General features: G+C 40.1%; 1 protein-coding gene across 4 annotated transcripts in view; it reads right to left on the bottom strand.

Annotated features, from left to right (window-relative positions):
* Positions 1–3,912: 3,912 nt before the first annotated feature.
* Positions 3,913–18,751, bottom strand: part of SETDB2 (SET domain bifurcated histone lysine methyltransferase 2) — an 82,192-nt gene continuing 67,353 nt past the window's right edge. For all 4 annotated transcript variants that reach the window (XM_022574794.3, XM_022574793.3, XM_089899571.1 and 1 more), the window contains 9 exons: positions 15,391–15,524; positions 12,168–12,202; positions 11,907–11,978; positions 10,527–10,582; positions 9,581–9,763; positions 9,086–9,137; positions 8,266–8,397; positions 6,651–6,722; positions 3,913–4,744 (listed from right to left, as the gene is read on the bottom strand). In XM_022574794.3, coding sequence (XP_022430502.1) covers positions 4,605–4,744; positions 6,651–6,722; positions 8,266–8,397; positions 9,086–9,137; positions 9,581–9,763; positions 10,527–10,582; positions 11,907–11,978; positions 12,168–12,202; positions 15,391–15,524 — 876 coding nt within the window. In that variant the 3' untranslated portion in view covers positions 3,913–4,604. The remainder of the gene's footprint in view (positions 4,745–6,650; positions 6,723–8,265; positions 8,398–9,085; positions 9,138–9,580; positions 9,764–10,526; positions 10,583–11,906; positions 11,979–12,167; positions 12,203–15,390; positions 15,525–18,751) is intronic.

Below are 18,751 nucleotides of genomic sequence, written 5' to 3'. Positions count from 1 at the left end.
CTCGTTTGTATTTTTGATGTTGAGTTGTATGAGCTGTTTATATATTTTGGATATTAACCCTTTATCAGTCGTATCATTTGCATATATTTTCTACCATTAAGTAGGTTGTCTTCCTGTTTTGTCAATGGTTAATGTGTCATTTAAGGCCAGTGTTTCCTTATTGATTTTCCGTCTGGACGATCTGTCCATTGATGTAATTGAGGTGTTAAAGTCCCCTACTATTATTGTGTTACTGTCAGTTTCTCCCTTTATGTCTGATAATATTTGCTTTATGTATTTAGGTGGTCCTATGTTGAGTGCATATATATTTACAATTGTTACATCTTCTTGGATTGATCCCTTGATCATTATGTAATGTCCTTCTTTACAGTCTTTTTTTTTAATAGATCTTTATTGGAATATAATTGCTTCACAATACTGTGTTAGTTTCTGTTGCACAACAAAGCGAATCAGCCATATGCGTACACATGTCCCCATATCCCCTCCCTCTTGAGCCTCCCGTCCATCCTCTCTCTCCCACCTCAAAGTCTATTTTGTCTGGTACAATATTGCTACCCCCGCTTTCTTTTAATTTCTATTTGCATGGAATGCCCTTTTCCATCCCTTCACTTTCAGTCTGCATGTGTCTTTAGATCTGAAGTGAGTCTCTTGTAGGAAGCATGTGTACAGGTCTTGTTTTTGTGTCCATTCAGCCAGTCTATATGTCTTTTGATTGGAGCATTTAATCCATTTACATTTAAAGTAATTATTGATATGTATATAGTTACTGCCATTTGTTCATTGTTTTGGGGTTGTTTTTATAGTTCTTTTTTGTTCTTCTTCTTTGTTCTTTTTCCTTGTGATTTGATGACTATCTTTAGTGTTATGTTTGGATTCCTTTCTCTTTTTTGTCTGTGTATCTATTATACATTTTTGGTTTGCAGTTACCATGAGGTTTTTGTATAGCAATCTGTATATATATATGTGATTATTTTAAGTTGCTGATCTCTTAATTTCAAATGCATTTTAACAGCCCTACATTTGTACTCTCTTCCCCTCATGATTACTGTTTTTGGCATCATATTTTAAATCTATTTATTTTTTGTATCCCTTAACTGCTTATTGTGGATATAGACAATTTTACTACTTTGTCTTTTAACCTTCCTGCTAGCTTTGTTCATGGCTGATTTCCTATCTTTACTGTATGTTTGCCTTTACCAATGAGCTTTTTCTTTTCATAATTTCCATGTTGTGGCCTTTTCTTTTTCACTAAAAAATTTCCTTTAACATTTCTTGTAAAGCTGGTTTGGTGGCACTGAACTTTCTTAGCTTTTGCTTGTCTGTAAAACTTTTGATCTCCATCAGATCTGAACGAGAGCCTTGTCAAGTAAAGTATTCTTGGTTGTAGGTTTTTCCCTGTCATCACTTTAAATATATTGTGCCACTCCCTTCTGGTCTGTAGAGTTTCTGCTGAAAAGTCAGCTGATATCCTTAATGGAGTTTCCTTATAAGTATTGATAACTTGTTGCTTTTCCCTTGTTGCTTTTAATATTCTCTCTTTATCTTTAACTTTTGCCACTTTAATTATAATATGTCTGGGTGTGGTCCTCTTTGGGTTGATCCTGTTTGGGACTCTGTGCTTCCTGGATTTGGGTGACTGTTTCCTTTTCCAGGTTAGGGAAGTCTTTAGTTACTGTGTCTTCAAATATGTTCTCAGGCCCTTTCTCTCTCTCTCTTCTCTTTCTGGGATCCCTGTAATGTAAATGTTAGTATGCTTGTTGTTGTCTCAGGTCTCTTAAACTGTCCTTATTTCTTTCTATTCTTTTTTCTGTTCAGCATCAGTGATTCCCACTACTCGTTCTTCCAGCTCACTGATCTGTTCATCTGTGTCATTTAGTCTACTTTTGATTCCTTCTCGTGTATTTTTCATTTCGGTTATTGCATCCTTCATCTGTTTGGTTGTTATGTTTTCTAACTCTTCTTTAAAAACTTCTAACTTCTTGTTCTGTTTATTCATTTTTATTCTGAATTCTTTGATCAACTTTATGATCTTTACCTTGAACTGTGTCTCCACTTATTTCTTCTTCTGGGGTTTTATCTTGTTCTTTCGTTTGGAACATATTCCTCTGTCCCCTCATTTTGCCTAACTTACTGTATTTATTTCTGGGTATCAGGTAGGTTGGTTATGATTCCTCACTTTGGAAAAGTGGCCCTTTGTAGGGGATGTCTTATGTGTCCCAGCAATGCACTCCCCTCTCGTCACCAGAGCTATATGCTATAGGGGCACCCTCCATGTGGGCTGTGTGGGTCCTTCTGCTGTGGTGGGCTGACTACTGTGGGCAGCCTGGTGGGTGTGGCTGGCCTCTGGTCTGATTGGTTGCCAGGCCCTGCCTTGTATGGAGGAGCCAGTCACTGGTTGGCAGAGTGGATCATGAGGTGGCCAGCTATGGAACCCCGGGAGGCTGGCCCTGGGGCTCGTGCTGGCTCACTGGAGCCAGGAGTCAGGTCCATGAGATCTGGGGCTGGTTCCCACCCACTGGTGGGTGAAGCCAGGTCCTGGGGTCTCACTGCAGGGCCCAGGGGTTCCAGAGCTGGTGTCAGACAGCTGGCAGGTGGGGTCATTTCCTGACACAGCTGGCTGCAGGGCCTGGGGTGTCTTGAAACTTGAGTTTACCTCCTGGTGGGCGGGGCTTGGGCTCAGGTGGTCCCAGGACTGGTGCTGGCCTGCTGGTGGGTGGGGCTGGGGCCCAGGGGATTCTAGGGCTGATGCCTGCCCACTGGTGCACAGAGCTGGGTCCCAGGGTGTCTGGGTCTGTTGCCTGTGCACTGGTATGTGGAGTTGGGTCCTGGGCCCTCTGGTGGGCAGGGCTGTGTCCTGGGACCGCTGTGGGCTCAGGGGGTCTTAAGGGGGCGTGTATGAATGGCCGCTACCAGTGTCTTTGTCCCCAGGGTGAGCTCCAGTTGCCGCCTCCTTCTCTGGGAGACTCGCCACGATCAGTAGGTAGGTCTGTCCCAGGCTCCTTTCAAATTACTTCTTCTGCCCTGGGTCCTGGAGCATGAGTTTTTGGGTGCACCTTTTAAGAATGGAGTCTCTATTTCCCCCTGCCCTCTGGGACTCCCAAAGGTAAGCTCCACTGGCCTTCAAAGCCAAATGTTAATGGGGCTTGTCTTCCTGGCACAAGACCCTTGGGTTTGGGGATCCAGATGTGGGGCTCAGACCCATTGTTTGCTGGGAAGAACCTCTGCAGTTGTGATTATTCTCCCATTTGTGGGTCGCCCACCCAGTGGTGTGGGTCTCGACTGTATTGTGTTTCTGCACCCCACTCCACCCCGTCTGGTTGTGGTTTTCTTGGTATCTTTAGTTGTAGAAGATCTTTTCTGTTTGCTTCGGTCTTTTTGATCCATAGTTCTGTAAATAGTTGTAATTTTGGTGTGCCTGTCAGATGAGGTGAGCTCAGAGTCTGTCTCCTCTGCCATCTTCTAAAATCTTTTTTTGGCTTCCGTAGTTTTTTAAGTGCCTCAGGTGATCCTGATGTGTAGCCAAATTTGAAAACCACTGAGATTTTGGCCCTCGGTTATTAATGACTTGGGCTGGGGTTGCCATTACAACAGGCACGGACATGTTCTTCCGTTTGTCTCATATTCTTCAGCAGCTGTTGAGCATATTATGTGCCGGATCCCATGCTGGAGACTCAGGTCAAACTCACGTTGAAATATGTAGCACTACTGTGGATCAAAGTAGTGTGGTAGAAAAGTAGAAATGTGAAGTTTTCAGAGGGCAGACATGGTAGTAGGGCATACAAATCTTAATTGTATATTGTTAGGTTGAGAAAAACCTTCAGAGAGACCATCCAGTTTTAAATGTTTGTTTTGAAGATGATGTTATGCCCATGGGCTGTGGCTGAAGAGAAATTTAAAAAACACACAGGTATGTTGGGTACAGGTATAACATTCAGATTTATTATATCAAAGCAGCATTAAAGGGCTGGAACTAGTCTCAAAAGATAAAAACAGTTCATACATTTTTTCAACATTTATTGAGCACGCTAGCTGCTGGGAATGTGATAGGGAGGAAAACACAGGAATAGTGAGTTTCTGCCCTCAGACTGCTTATACTCCAGTGGTTTGATGTATGATAGAGTGGCTTACACCGAGAAAGGGATATGAAGAGAAAGTACTCTCAGATGGAATAGGTATGAGGACATCAGCAGGAGGAGCAGTGAAGGCTTCACAGCAGGATGTGCAAAGGCCCTGGGGGCAGGAGCACCTGGAATCCACTTAGCTCACTGTAGTGGGGGTGGGGGAGGGGGGAACTAAAAATCTAAAAATCCACCAAAGGATTTTTAGAGCGATGGGAGGCATGGCCCAATTTACTCAAGTAGAATCAGAAATATTTTACTGGGGGGGAGGGGTAGAAGTGAGATGATGATGAGGAAGAGGAGGCAATAAAAAGGAATAAGATGCCAAATCAGCAAGAACAGTTAAGGGCTGGTGAGGATCAGAGTTTGAGGGGCAGAGAGACACGAGGGCCCTAGTGCTAAAGATGTGTGGCTTTCACAGGCCCGTCTCCAGCTTTCAGCCTGTTTGCAACTGTGCTTGATTCCTGGCGTACGAAATGGTCATTCTTAAGAAGACAGAGAAGAATCTGAAGTAGAACTTGACTGAAGCTCAGAGCACAAGGTTTGTTTTAAGCCCTGAAGTAGCTCAATCTCGTCCTTCAGCTGCTGCTGCCTTTGTTCAGATAGATGAATTTTATTCTCTATTGCTATAAGAAAATTATTTCAGGTTATTCAGTAGTTTTATACACAATGCACTATTTCTAGCCTCTTCTGAAAGTGCATAGTACACAATGTTGTGCCCCAAATGAAAATGATCTAGGGTCTTGTGAGCAGGAATTGATGCTTTTATGCTTTTGCTTCCTCTTCTAGTTCAGGATACAATTCTAGTATTTATCACACATAAAGCTGGTCTGTAAATCTTTAAAATTTTGTATACATTTATAGCAGAAAAGGCACTTCTGTATACTTTTGAGGATTTGAAAGCAGCAACTAAATAACCTTCGTGCTATACAATATCCATGTTGAGAGGATGCCATTAGACTATCAAGAGTTAAGGGCAAATCTTTCAGAGAAATGCATCCAATTTTTAATGTTACATAAAAGCTTTCGGTTTTATTTAGAAATAGGAATGCTTTTATTGTGGAAACTTAGAAGCTACTTTAGTTAGGCTTTATAAATTATAATATTAGTGGCAATTTTTTAAAAACCTCAAGAATATCTGTATACCTGCAGTTAACTTTCTGGAACACTGAAAAAGATGAATTGAGCAAAAGAGTCTTTATCAGTTGGGGTGTGAGAAGTTAAGTCTTTTAAGTTGGTTCTCATGCGATTCCAAATAGTGTCACCTCCGGGAGCTCACACCCCCCAAATACTACACTATACTGTATGTACTCCCAACTAACTTAACCTAGGTAGTGACATGTTCCAAACATGTTACTTTTATATGAAAGAAAAATAAACATACATGAAAGTCACCTACAAAATAAAGCTTTTTAGAAAAAAAATGTAAAGACCTCTTAAAAAAAAAAAAAAGGATATTCCCATAAGACGTATGCAGACATTCTCAAGAGACTGGTAAAAAAACACACTATTGTTGACTTTTTCTGCTGATTATAAATGTAATACAAAATTCAAATAGAAATGTGTAATATGAAAACAAAAATGAGAAAGGCTTGTGTATACTGAGACAGGAATATGAACTAATATTTTATCCACAGGGAAAATCTATTTTCCTAATATACTTGCTGGAAAGACAAATACATCTCTGGAAAAGAACAGAGTTTAGGGCACTGTTTGTGTACAACTTCAGGGGGAGTCATCTGCCTTAAACTCTGTGTCAACCTGTGCCCTCCACTCCCACGGGGATGTGCAGTGCACAGCCTGCCCAGCTGTGTGTGGCAGCCTTGATGGAGAAGTCAGGTCAGACTCATCAATGTGGAAACTTAGCCTGTTTTGAAGGCATCTGAAATAGTGGTGAAAGGACCACTGTTTGTTTTATGGAAAGGTTAACTCTGTTTCCACTAGGTTTTCTTTTTCAAAAGTTTCTTGGCTATTCTTTTTTTTTTTTTTGATGATGAACTTTAGAATCAATCACAACCCTTCCTCTCCCATTAGATTTGAAGATTAATGTTGAAAGAACTGAAATTTATACACATCATACCAAGTGAGAGGGAGACAGTGCAGCATGGTTTATCACAGCCTCACCAGTTCCTGCTGATTTCCAAGCATGGTGCCCAAATACTTCCACTTTGCAATTAAATTTTTGTTTCCACTTTTTTAGATGAGTTCTTTTTCTGATTACAAAAGCATTGTGTGTATGTATAAAATGTGGAAAATACAATGAGCACTAAGACAAAAGAAATTACTATAATCCAGTCACCTACAGATAACTACTGTTTCCATTTATGTGCAGTTTTTCTGTGTGCATGTGTGACCCTGTGTATATATATTTTTTCTTCTGTGTGTGAGGGCTCATATTGTTTTGTAATGGGCTTTTTCATTTAATGCAAGGGTGAACATTCTTCTAAAATAGGATTTTTATCACCTGAATAGTGTTATTTTAATATATATGATAAATGTTTCTAAACTTGGCTGCTCAGTTATAACTCATACCTGCTTGAATATTTACAAATGCGTCTTCAAACAATCTGCAGTCAAAAAGTGAAGTCCCAATTTCTTCATAGTCTGGAGGAAGAAAAACATTTTCAGTTTTAATTTAAATAACTTACATAGGCAGAAACACCTCACAGAATAACCCTCAAAAAGGAAAAGCACACAGAGCAGGCATCCCCTGTGGACTGCAGTGGCAGCAGCCTCACCAGGGAGCTCGTTAGAAATGCAGATTCTTAGCACCTTTACTGGATCAGAACCTCCAGGGATGGGGCCCAGCCATCTGTTTTAACAAACCCCCCTGGTGGTTCTGAGGGGCACGCTCAAGTTCGAGATGTGCTTGGCCTAGAGACAAGAGTAAACGAACAAAAGAATGTCAAATGTCTGTTTGCTCTTAACTACACTTTTTGGTTTTGTCCTGTAGAAAAAAATCCCTTTCAAATAATCATATATTTTACATTGTTACCCAAAATACAGACTGTTGAGGTTTTTCCTTCTAAGACAGCTATACAGTCGACCCTTGAACAATGTGGGGTTAGGGATGCTGACCCCCGTGCAGTCACAAATCCAAGCATAACTAACTTCACAGTCAGCCTCCCAAATATGTGGTTCCTCTGTATCTGTGGTTCTGTATCCACGGATTGTGTAGTATTTTATTGCGTAGTATTTATTGAAAAAAATTCAGGTATAAGTGGACCCGTACAGTACAAACTCATGTTATGTGTCGACTGTATTTATAATAAAGTTTTTAAGCTCCTAACACAGGTTATGAGAAGGCTAAGTGGCTGTATACCTGCATGTACAAATGGAACTTCAGCGTCCCGAAGAGCTCTTTCTGAAAGGCCACATTTAACTAAACCAAACATCAACCAAAACATTAAAATTACTTCTTTCTTCTATACTTTACAGTATAAAAAAAGGCACTTGCTTGTTTAAGGAACAGAATTAGAGTCAAATCAAAACTAGCATAATGAATGCCATTCTCAGATCTTAGCAGCAAGCGTGCTCAGCTGCAGGGAGTGGGGGGAGCGCAGGTGTGTGAACCTGGTTCTGAACTTGCCCGTTCTCTTGATGGTCACTCTCAGTTATGAACCTCTGGAAAAGACATTAAAACTTTCAGGGAATCAGGGTATTTTTTACTAAGGTAATGATTTTGTGAATTACCTACCTCCTGTTGATTTATAAAAAGACAAGAGATCTGGAACAATAAATTGTATTAAAGAATGAGATAAAGGATGTGAAGGCAATCTGGCTGCGACATCTGTCACCCCACTGATCGCCAGGGTTGATGCGGCTGATCTGGCTGGCTAGGCGGGTGTCCCCTTCCTCCCTCACCGCTCCATGTGCGTCCCTCCCAAAGCTGCGTGCTCGGTTGAAGAGGATGACCTTCCCCGATAGAAGAGGACCGTTCTTCGGTCACGGTCAAGGGTATACAAGTAGCTGCACTCCCCTGCTAGAACCTCCAAATAGGCTCTCAAGAATGAGATAAAGAAGGAAAAGAAAAAAGAAACAGCGCAGAAAGAAAATGTTTACTTTTTTGGGGGGGGGGGTGTTGGTTTTGTTTAACATGTAGGTCTGTGAGAAGTCTCTATATGTAGAAATTTTGTTATTTCAATACCTGATTCTGAAGTGGTCTCATCCCTGAGTCTTTCTTGAATCAAATGAAGTTTGTCTACTATTTCTTCAAATAAAGCATTAAGAAGACCCGCTTCTTTACATTTCTTAAGAAAAGGAACTTTCACAATTGCATCTAAGAATAAAAAAAACATTTCAGAAGGAAATCGTCTGTCTCAGGACAGCTATCATACATCACTTTATGGTCACTTCTTCAGACTTTGCCTAATGGTGGATGAGCATTATTAGGTAATACGTACAACACCTTTATCTTTTCTATTAATTGTAATTTCATCATACTTCATTTTTTTCAAGCTGAAACAATGAATGAAATGTTATAAAAAGTGAAAATAAAAACTTCTCTGCTTAGAATAATTATATGAATAAAGAGAATTTTCTAAAATTTAGCTTCAAATCTTTGAGATAACAGCCTCCCTCATTTTTTTCTGTCACAGTTGACTGTTATGGAACGTCTGTTTCCTTAACAGAAAGTTACAATTACTGGCTTCAGCTTCTTGGCGGGGGGCGGGGGGGGGGTCACAGTGTGAGGGGTGGCATGTCATTGGATTTTGAACTCGGGCATCTCTAGCTTCTATATCAAGAGCTGTATCCTTTCTTAATACTGAAGAGCAGTTGGACCATCCCAACCTGTTATAAGTTATTTTGATCTGTTGGGGTTATGATGGAGTGAATAATTATGATAAAAGATTTCTATTCTTATAATTCATTACTACAAGTCTAGAATAATAAAGTGGGATACCAACTCTGAAATGGTACTAAGTACTGTAAGTCATATTCGTTAACAGACAAAACTTATAGCAAACCTGTGTGTCTGCCATCCTTTTCCTTCCTATCCAATGCCATTCTTTCCGGTGGCTAAAAGGAGAGAAAGATCAAGATTACTTTACACTAATTTTTTACTGTTGACATTTAATACAGTAAGTCCTCTACATATGAATGAGTTCCATTCTGAGAGCACATTTGTAAGTCCAATTTGTTCGTAAGTCTTAACAAAGTTAGCCTAGGTACCCAACTAACACAATCGGCTATATAGTAAGTACTGTAATGTAATAGGTTTATAATACTCTTCACACAAATAATACATAAAAAACAAACACAGAAAACAAAACATGTTTAATCCTACAGTACAGTACCTTGAAAGGTACAGTAGTCCAGTACAACAACTAGCACACAGGGGCTGGCATCGAGTGAACAGGCAAGAAGAGTTACTGACTGGAGGAGGGAGGGGAGGTGGGAGATGGTAGAGCTGAAGGATCATCAGCAATAGGAGATGGAGGGCAAGCTGCAATTTCACTCACGCCTGACGGTGATGGCACAGGTTCTGGTTCCTTGCTGGATTCAGTTCTCTTTACCCTCTTGACAAAACGATCCCTTGATGTCTGGGTAGTAGCTCTTCTTTTCCTGTCATAGATGACATGGGAGCACTGGGTTGCATTCTTAACAGCTGCTGCAGTCTTCGTGCACTGTTCTACGTTCGGGTCCTGTGCTTGAAATAAAGTTACTGTACTGCTGTATATAGTACTGTAGAGTACACAAAAGCACAACCACTTGTAGAGGATGCACGCGTGTGACAATGTACTCCAGACACATGAATGTGATTAGACGTGTGAATGCACGTTTGCATCTTTGAAAGTTCGCAACTTGAAGGTTCGTGTGTAGGGGACTTACTGTATTGCATAAAATGAAAACCAAATTCAGTGATATGCTTATGGTGAAAATCATGTTCCATGTTCATATGTAGATGTAAACATCAAACGTAGTTTTGTTTTTGTCTGACAAAACATTAACAGCTGTAACAAGCACCTCTTGTATAAATAGGGTGAGAGGTTGCTGGCTCATATTAATTAAAGCTTACACGAGCTGTTGCAAATCCCCAAAACATTTTCATATGCTTTACACAGAATAGGAATCCAGAAAATTATGAATCACAAATTAGGTCAAATGTGGATCCTGCAGCTGGGAAATACTTGGCTAGGTAAGGATGTTCCATTGCACCTATGCCTGTTTTAAGACCATAAACACCCTGTGGGCTCAGATCCTCTCACTGATTTGGTACCCAGGGATGTGTTACAGGAGCCAGGGGACAGTCACCTCCTGGAGGTTATGTGCTTGGATACCCAAGACACATCCAACTTCTCTTTAATATTCATCATCATCTATCATTGTGTCACCTTAAATTCAGAAGGTTAAAAAAAGACACTGTATGGAGAAACTTAAAGCTATAATGAAATTAATTCAAATTACCTGTATAAGATTGCCTGTTGAGAGATGTTTTTTCCTCCCCCTTTTACTTTTCACTCCTGAAAAGCAAGCAGAAAAGTATAAATTATGTAGATACTGGAATCCATAAAGGAAAAGACTGATGCTGGACTACAGAAAATGTACAACTCTTATATGCCAAAGGTTATAACAAAGTCAAAAGATATGTCAAACTTAGATTAAATGTTTGCAAAAAAAAATGACAAAAGGCCAATTTTTAAAATATAAAAAGACCTTATAAATCAATACAAAAAAGGCAATTGGGTAGAAAAATGGGCAAATGGGTAACTCTGGAGAGAGGGTTCATTAAACAGAAAAATAAATTGGATCACAGGGAAACAATATAATTGATCAAAAGATGGAGGAATATACTCAGTTTCACCCGTAAGTAAAGATACGCAAAGTAAAACAGAATTTTTCATTGATCAGATTAAGATGTATAATATATAATGTCTGCAAGGATTTGGGTCAGTGTGTACTGCTGGTGCGGCCTCTAGAAGATAATTAGCCAACAGTTACCCAAAGTTTCATTGTTTATACTCTTTGACCCAGTAATCTACTTACAGGAAGTCTTTCTAATAGTATTGTTACATAAAGGCACAAAGATGAGTGGAGAAAAATGTTAGCTACAGTATTAAATGTGATAGAAAAAAGCTGGAAATAACTTACATGTCAGTCACGCAGAGACTAGTTCAACTGTGGTTCAGCTATACAACTGAATAATACACATAGTGGAATACTATGAAGCCTTTTAAAAATGAGGCGAGATCTACTTATACCCACTGATAGAGAAGAATTTGTAAGATATACTAAGTGAAAAAGCAAAATATAGTAGTAGGTATGTTTCTATACACAGAACATTTTTGGAAGAATTCGAAAGAAACAACGATGGTTTCCTCTGGGGAGAGGATTTGTTACAGTGTTATAATCTGCTTTTTAAAACGAATACATTATTGTCATCTTTCCCTGTCAGTGAACACTGACAGCAATGTTTTTGATAGTATTTCTGATAAGTTGCAAGGGGAATGGCTGAAGGGTAACGCTATTGTTTAGAGAGCGTTGCTTACCACCACAAAATGCAGCTGGCATGACAGGGAACTAATAAGCCTTTCCCAAAGAGGGCCGACTCCTGTCCACAGAGAGCATTCCACATCTTGTGTTGGCAAGACTGCTCTTCCGGCAGTACACAAAGGTCAGGTAACCCCAGGTAGCCAGGACCCAATTTTCCTCAGAACGGAAAGGCTAATCGTGCATTCTTAGGAGAATTGCATTCAGGGAACATACAGCACTTTATCAGTTTTATCTACTGAAAATTCTGATAGTCTTCTCAGAAGACAAGTAGTCACAAAAGTCAAAGCTTCTTACCATGTTTTGGTTCGGTCCGCTGACTGTAGTGAGAATGGAGGACACCAGACAAAGGCTTCACTGAGAGTAGGTCTAGTTCGCGAAGAAGAAAAGTTTAGTTCATTATACTGCACACTGCACAGGGACTGACAATTTTAAAAGTATGTAACATTTTGACTCAAAAATTTGTATTTTAACTTAGGCCAGTAAATCAGATTATTCCATGTCTTACCGAAGGTTTACCTTTCTTTAAACCCACAACACTAAATTTTATAGACTTACCATTTTGAAGGTCAGCATGTTGTTGGCACAATACTCTGAAAACATGAAATTTCAAAGAGTCAAATAACTGTATTTACACTTTTCAAATATTATGCCTATTGCACTGTAATTTAAAAGGGAACTAATCTGTTTTTCATGCGGGCTTAACCTTAAATATTTATTTGTTAAAAACAAAATTGCTGTTCAAGCCTGTGTAGTTACTGACAGACATCAAGTGTAGATGGACCCTGTGCCAGCATCCCCTGTGCCCTTGAACCTTGGACAGGTCAGCGTGCTCTCTGCAGGGGTGAGTGCTGACTACATATTTTGAACAATACTTGTTCATATACAGTGGTCAGTGAGATTTTACTGTATAAAGAAAATACTTAAGAGATCCAACAGCTAAGACACAATTTTCATCTGACTACACAAAGTTCTGCTGACTTTCAACAATAAGCACAAAATTGCATGCATTATCTGACGGGAAAGTAGTTTGCTAACTCAACACGCATCTCCCCCAGATCTTAGATTTGAACTGCATGAGCTTAGAACTAATCAGTGCCCTAGAAGAGAAGGAAGAAGCAGAGCAGCTAGAGCAAAGAAGTGCAGTGAGTAAACCTGAAGGAGCTGCTCAGGCCCTGTTTTCTCTCCAGCCTTTCTTCCTCCGCAGCCCCCAGTTCCCTTCCTTATGGTGCTGACCCTCATGATGCAGGGTCCCCCTCACCTAGGGGAATGTATGAACTCTTCCTGTTGTACATCAGTTCCCGCCTCTTCCATGCAGTCCTCCCAGCACCCCACCCGCCCACCCCCAATCGATATTAATCTCCTCGCCCTTCAGATTCTGGTTTCTCAGCACTTTTGTTTGCCAGGTACTTAATTTTTTTTTAAAAAAACTTAAAAATTTTTTTAAAAATTTAAAAAATTTTTTAAAAGTGGAGATGTGATGAACTCCCATGCCCCCAACCCATCACCCATTTTCAACAATTATCAACTGAAGTCCAAGCCAGTTTCATGTAAATCCCCTCCTGCTCCCATCAGGCCACGTGCTCCTACTAGGTTTGACGTTCTGGTCCTCCTGTGAGGTGATAGTTTTAGTTAACGTCTTGTTTCTCTTTATATTCTCACTATACCTAACAAGGGGTCTCGTGCATGACAGCCACTCCGAATGTTTAAATTCAATTTAAAAATGAATAAAAGTTCACCTGACACTTGATAAAACTATGACAGAGAAGATTATTTTATGAGTCTCTATTCATTGGTTCTACTAATATATGATCAGTATTTTTTCAGACTTTAAGGTATAGCAGGAACTTGACTCCTTTTTGTTTGACCTTGTAGCTCTGCTAACAATAGTCTTTCTAGTGGGTGTTTTAGGTCTTTGGAGAAGTCATAATAAAATAAGCTCTTTGGGAAGGTAAATAATAAAAGTGATACAGAATATTTCAATTCATGAGTTTCTCAGCAAATCAAATATAGAAAGAATATAAAATTAACATATTTACACATTTCCTGTCTAGTCTCAAGCAAGAAAATACCTGTGTAAAATCAGATTTTAAATTATTTAACAAACTTCTTTGTGTTTGTTAAATAATGTTAGGCTTGCCCACATTTTAGGATATATGGCTGCTAAGCTTAAAGAGGATATGGTGTCAAAGAGCAAAGACTCTGGAGCCCTGAAGCCCAGCTCTGCCTCTTACCAAATGTGTGGCCTGGGTACAAATTACTGTCAGGGCCTCAGTTTCCTCATCTTTAAAATGGGGATAATAGTACCTACCTTACTGGGCTATTAGAGTATTAAACGAAATAACATTTGTAAAGTACTTTGAAGTATTCCTGGCATAAAGTAAGTGGTTAAAAGATAAAGTAATAAAATAGTTCTGGAACACACTGATAATATTGGGGATATATGCCCACAGGGGGAAAAAAATCTACCCTCCATATGGAATTTTAAAGTATCATTTAGGAACGTAACGGATCTTACAAAAATCATATTAAAAATAATCCTCTGCGAGGGATAAATTCGGAGTTTGGGATTAACATATACATACTACTATATCAGTAAAATAGGTAACCAACAAGGACCTACTGTATAGCACAGGGAACTATACCCAATATTTTGTAATAACCTATAAAGGGAAAAGAATATATATATATATGGGTATAACTGAATCACTTTGCTGTACACCTGAAACTAACACAACACTGTAAATCAACTACTTCAATTAAAAAAATAAAAAATAAAAATAATTCTCTCATAACACTAATCCTATTATTCAGATACTATGCCTGAAAAAAATGTATATGTTTCACTGAAATTTAAAATGTCCAGTTCAATCAGAATCTATTCATATGCCCCAGAGAAGTGAGAAGTGTCTGCCTGGCTCGTCAACATTAGACCATCATTCTCTGTTTTATTCCATCTCATAACTTTAAAAAGGTCAAACCTAACCTTTTGACTGTTATTTCCTTCACCTTTATATGACATATTCTAGACTGCATCTACGTACAAAAAAGAGTTCGCTGAACATGACCTGAATCAATTAAAAACTGGGTTACTGATTTCTTCTGACTAAACTGTATAATGACTTAACTGAACTGACTTCTTTCATCAGAAGGAAGATCACGTTTCTTCCTGGATAAAACAAATATACTTGTTTTGGACTTGAAATATGCCTTACTGGATCAAAGTTAACATTAAAGAATTATTGAAAAACAAGGAGCAAGATTTCAAAGCCAAAGGCAACACAAACAAGGTGTAAATTTCTTCAAGGACTTAATGACTGATAACTATTTGCTGCATAGTTTCTTTATCATTTTTAGAGGCTATTTATAGTTAAGAGGGTGGTGAGAGTGATGGGAAAATACATTCATGTGGAGACAAGATGGGTAAAGCATGGACCTAGAACTAACAAGTCAGGCTCCTTTCCTGTTTACAGAAAAGAGCGAGTGTGAACTGGTTCCCAGCCTCGTGGCCACCTGTTAGGTTACTTGTGCTACCATGTCAACCAGTGCTTTCTATGAGGAAAGAAAGGATGCAGGGAGAGTAAAACCCAAAACAAAACCAACCCTGCTTCTTTTCTTCCTATGACACTTAGGGAAGGTACTTTCAAGTTAGGTTCCCAGCTGGGCATCTCCCAAACCACATTCTTACTTGGAAATCATTTGCATAAAATTAGCTTTAAAAAGTCTCCTTGTCCTTATTCCAATCCCCCAAACGTGGCTTTAAAACTGTTTTATTAAATACCTGTAAGTTCCTTTAGATCCATCAGCTTGTAGAACTGCGTGGTCACTCTTGGCACAGAAAAAGTGGTAATTCTTGAGACAGGATTTTAAATCACATCCCACGGTGGCTCCTGCTTTCCCACAAAATGTGCATTTCTACAGAAGAACAGATTTTACTGAGTAAGCACCTGATTTTTCAGAATCTTTGTTAAAATTTAAAGTTAAAGATGTCATCAAATATTATTTTTAAGTTGGCAGCCCTAATGTCCTCAGCTACAAACACTGGGTCCTGACATTCAGCTGCTCATTTTGAAATTTCAGCAAAACCTCAACTAACTGGAATGTTTTGTAATGATCTGATTAAAAGCAGAAAACCCTTTTTGTTTCCAAAAATAACCCCCTCCTCTCTTTTTAAAAGAGATTTCTAAAAAGCAGGGTTGGCAACACTGTCCAGCTCTAGGCAAGAGGTTCTGTTGGGGACACTGAGCCTGTGGCCAAGGTCAGCTCCTGGCAGTGCCACTAACAGCTGTGTGATCTCAAGCCAGTCCCTTCCCCTCTCTTAGACCCAAATTCCTCCCTGGGGATCACAGTGCCTGTCTTACAGAGGCACTACTGAGGAGATGTGAGAGAAAGGAAGTGAAATCTCTTTGGCATCTATGTAGAAAGGCCAAAAATGTAAAAAAAAACAAAAACAAAAAAGCCCCTGAGGAATAAGTTTTTTTCTTAGCTCAATTCATTTGATCTCTTGCTTTTATATATCAGTCTATTGGTCTGCTAGGAAGGTGGCGTAGAGATGGCTAGGAGGAGAGTACGTGGCCACAGAAACCTGTTTGGGGGAATCTGAGCCATGACCACAGCTGGTTTATATCATGCTCTGGCTGAATGATGTGGGCACACAATGAAACCACCGAGCAAAACAGGAGATGACAGCTCACACAGTATCCCAAGGTCAGCACAAGCAACTATATAAATAAAGGAAATTTAATTGTCGGTGAGAAATTAGATTGTGCAAAAGGCAGAATTTGAAGTCAGAGCGCAAAGAATGATCATTTAGTGTTGGGGGGCCATCTGACTATATGTATAGGAAAGAAAGTTAGATCCCTACCTCACAATATATTCCCAAATAAACTCCATGTGGATTAAAGCTTTAACTATATAAAAAATAAGTATTTTTAAAAAGCTGCAAAAAATTAGAAAATATAAGAGAAAGAAGAAAAGGACAGTACTGAGGCTTTCTAAGCAAGGCAGGAGACACCTTGAAAAAGACTGACAGATTTGACTATATAAAAAATTTAAGCTCGACTTTTAAGGTGATAGATACCATTTAAAAAAAGGGAAAAGACTGTTTGCTGCATAGTAGATAAAGGGTAAGACTCTGATAGCCCACAGAAAAATGGGAAGAGAATACAAACGGGGATGATGGCGGACAAATGATGTGCTGTTTACTGAGGAGAAGTGAGCAGGTTTGGATGGATCGTGTGTATGAGTGTATAGGGGATGGAACTATTCTTTTCCGGCCAGTTTAACATGAGAGGCTATTACCTATCCAGGTAGGTATGTCAGGTTGGTCATCGGGGCTGGAGATAAGAGTCTCGGCATAAGAATGGTATTGAAGCCATGGGAACTGGATGAGGTCATGCAGGAAGGATGTTCAGATTGAGGAAGGAGGATGTTCAGATTGAGGAAGGAGCCCAGGAAAGAGCCTTGGGCACTCCAAACTGTAGAGGTTGAGCAGAGGAGGAAAAACAGCCAAGGCACCTGAGAAGCAGCAGCCAGAAAGGTAAAAGACATACTAGCAGCATATGTCCAGGAAGTCAAAAGAAGGAACTGCTTCAAGTTGCAGGGCAGGGACCACTGTGTGATGATACTGCTGACAGGTCAACTAAGGTCAGACAAGTGACACTGTAAATGACCAGCTCTTTGTGTATAAGGGAGAGTTTTGGGTTTTTTTTAAAGATGACATGATCAGTTGATCATGTTTATATGCTGACAAGAATAATCAATTAGAAAGAAGGGATACTGATGTGAGGGGGTAGAGGAAAATGCAAGAACCTAGTCCTTAAGGAGGGAAGGAGGACGGCTCCAAAGCCCATGTGCAGGGTTGGCTTTGACAGGACAGAAGTCTGAGAGTCTGGGGACAGGCTGGTGGGCAGTGGTTTGGACAGTAGGGGTTCCTGTCTAGTCGCTTCCATTTTCTCGGTAAGAATCTGGCAAAGAAATGTACAACACCAGGAGTGAACCCTAATGTAAACTATGGCCTTTGGGTGTTTCTGATGTGTCAATGTGGTTCATCAGTTGTAACAAATGTCCCCTCTAGTGGAGGGTATTGATAAAAGGGAGACTGAACATGTAGGGGCAGGGGGAATACAGGAACTCTCTGTACCATCCCCTCAGTTTTCCTGTGAACCTAAAACTGCTCTAAAAAAGAAAGTCTATCCAAAAAAAAAAAAAAAAATCAGGGATAGTCCTCAACTTGGCAAGGAGAAGTTGGGGTGGAGCAAGGTTTTAAAGAGAGATGATAGGATGTGAAAGAGTAAATGTGGAGGGTGGAGGATGAAGTGCTGGTTGTCTGTTGGAGGTTTATGGCCATGAATCTAAGATCCGTCAAAACACCTGTGGGTTTTTCTCCGGTTAACCGCTCAACTGCCAGCGCTATTCAGCTCCTGCGGGCATCAGACAGACACACTTCCCCAGGCTGGGGCTCTGCTCAGTGAGTAAGCAGGGTGTCCAGGGGGTTTGCAAGGGAGTGACTGCTGTGCTGGACCGTGGCCAGGGATCACTGAAGAGCTGCTGGAGCTGGCTGAGCCAGGAGGATTGGGATGATTACTAAAGAGGGGTAACGTGCAACCTCTCCAGTGATCAGGGAAACGCAAGGTAAAACTTTCTGAGACTGGCAAAAATTAACGAGGTTTGAGATGTTCATTTTCATCACAGGCTGGGAGAAGTGCTCTTTCATCCACTATGTACAGAAGCATAAAGTGGTACAGTCTTTCTGGGGGATAGTTTGTCAGCATGTTTCAAAGATTTTAAAGGGAATTCTCTTTGACTCAGCTGTTCCACTTCTAGGAATGTGCTGTATAGCACCAATCAAACCAACACACGAGGATAATGCACAAAGATGTTTTCTGCAGCATTCGCTATCACAGTGAAAAACAGTGTCAATTCATTATCTAAGGACAGGGAATGGCTTCACGCCTTCCAGTACATCCTGTGGAATTCCATGAGGTCAGTGAAGAGAATGCCAGGGACAGTCCTATGCTTATGGTTTCATGAATGTGCCACATCATCTTTCTCACCTTCCACACTTTTGCACACCCTGTTCCCTCTCTCTGAATTTCCCCCTTCCCCATCCTCATTCCTCCCACCACATTCCCAACTAGGAA

Source organism: Delphinapterus leucas, chromosome 18, assembly GCF_059928025.1.
Source record: "Delphinapterus leucas isolate spDelLeu-1000000601 "Yukka" chromosome 18, BTC_Dleu_Yukka2, whole genome shotgun sequence".
Lineage (NCBI taxonomy): Eukaryota > Metazoa > Chordata > Mammalia > Artiodactyla > Monodontidae > Delphinapterus > Delphinapterus leucas.
Note: the sequence above shows the minus strand (reverse complement) of the source record. Positions and strands in the feature narration are given on the sequence as shown.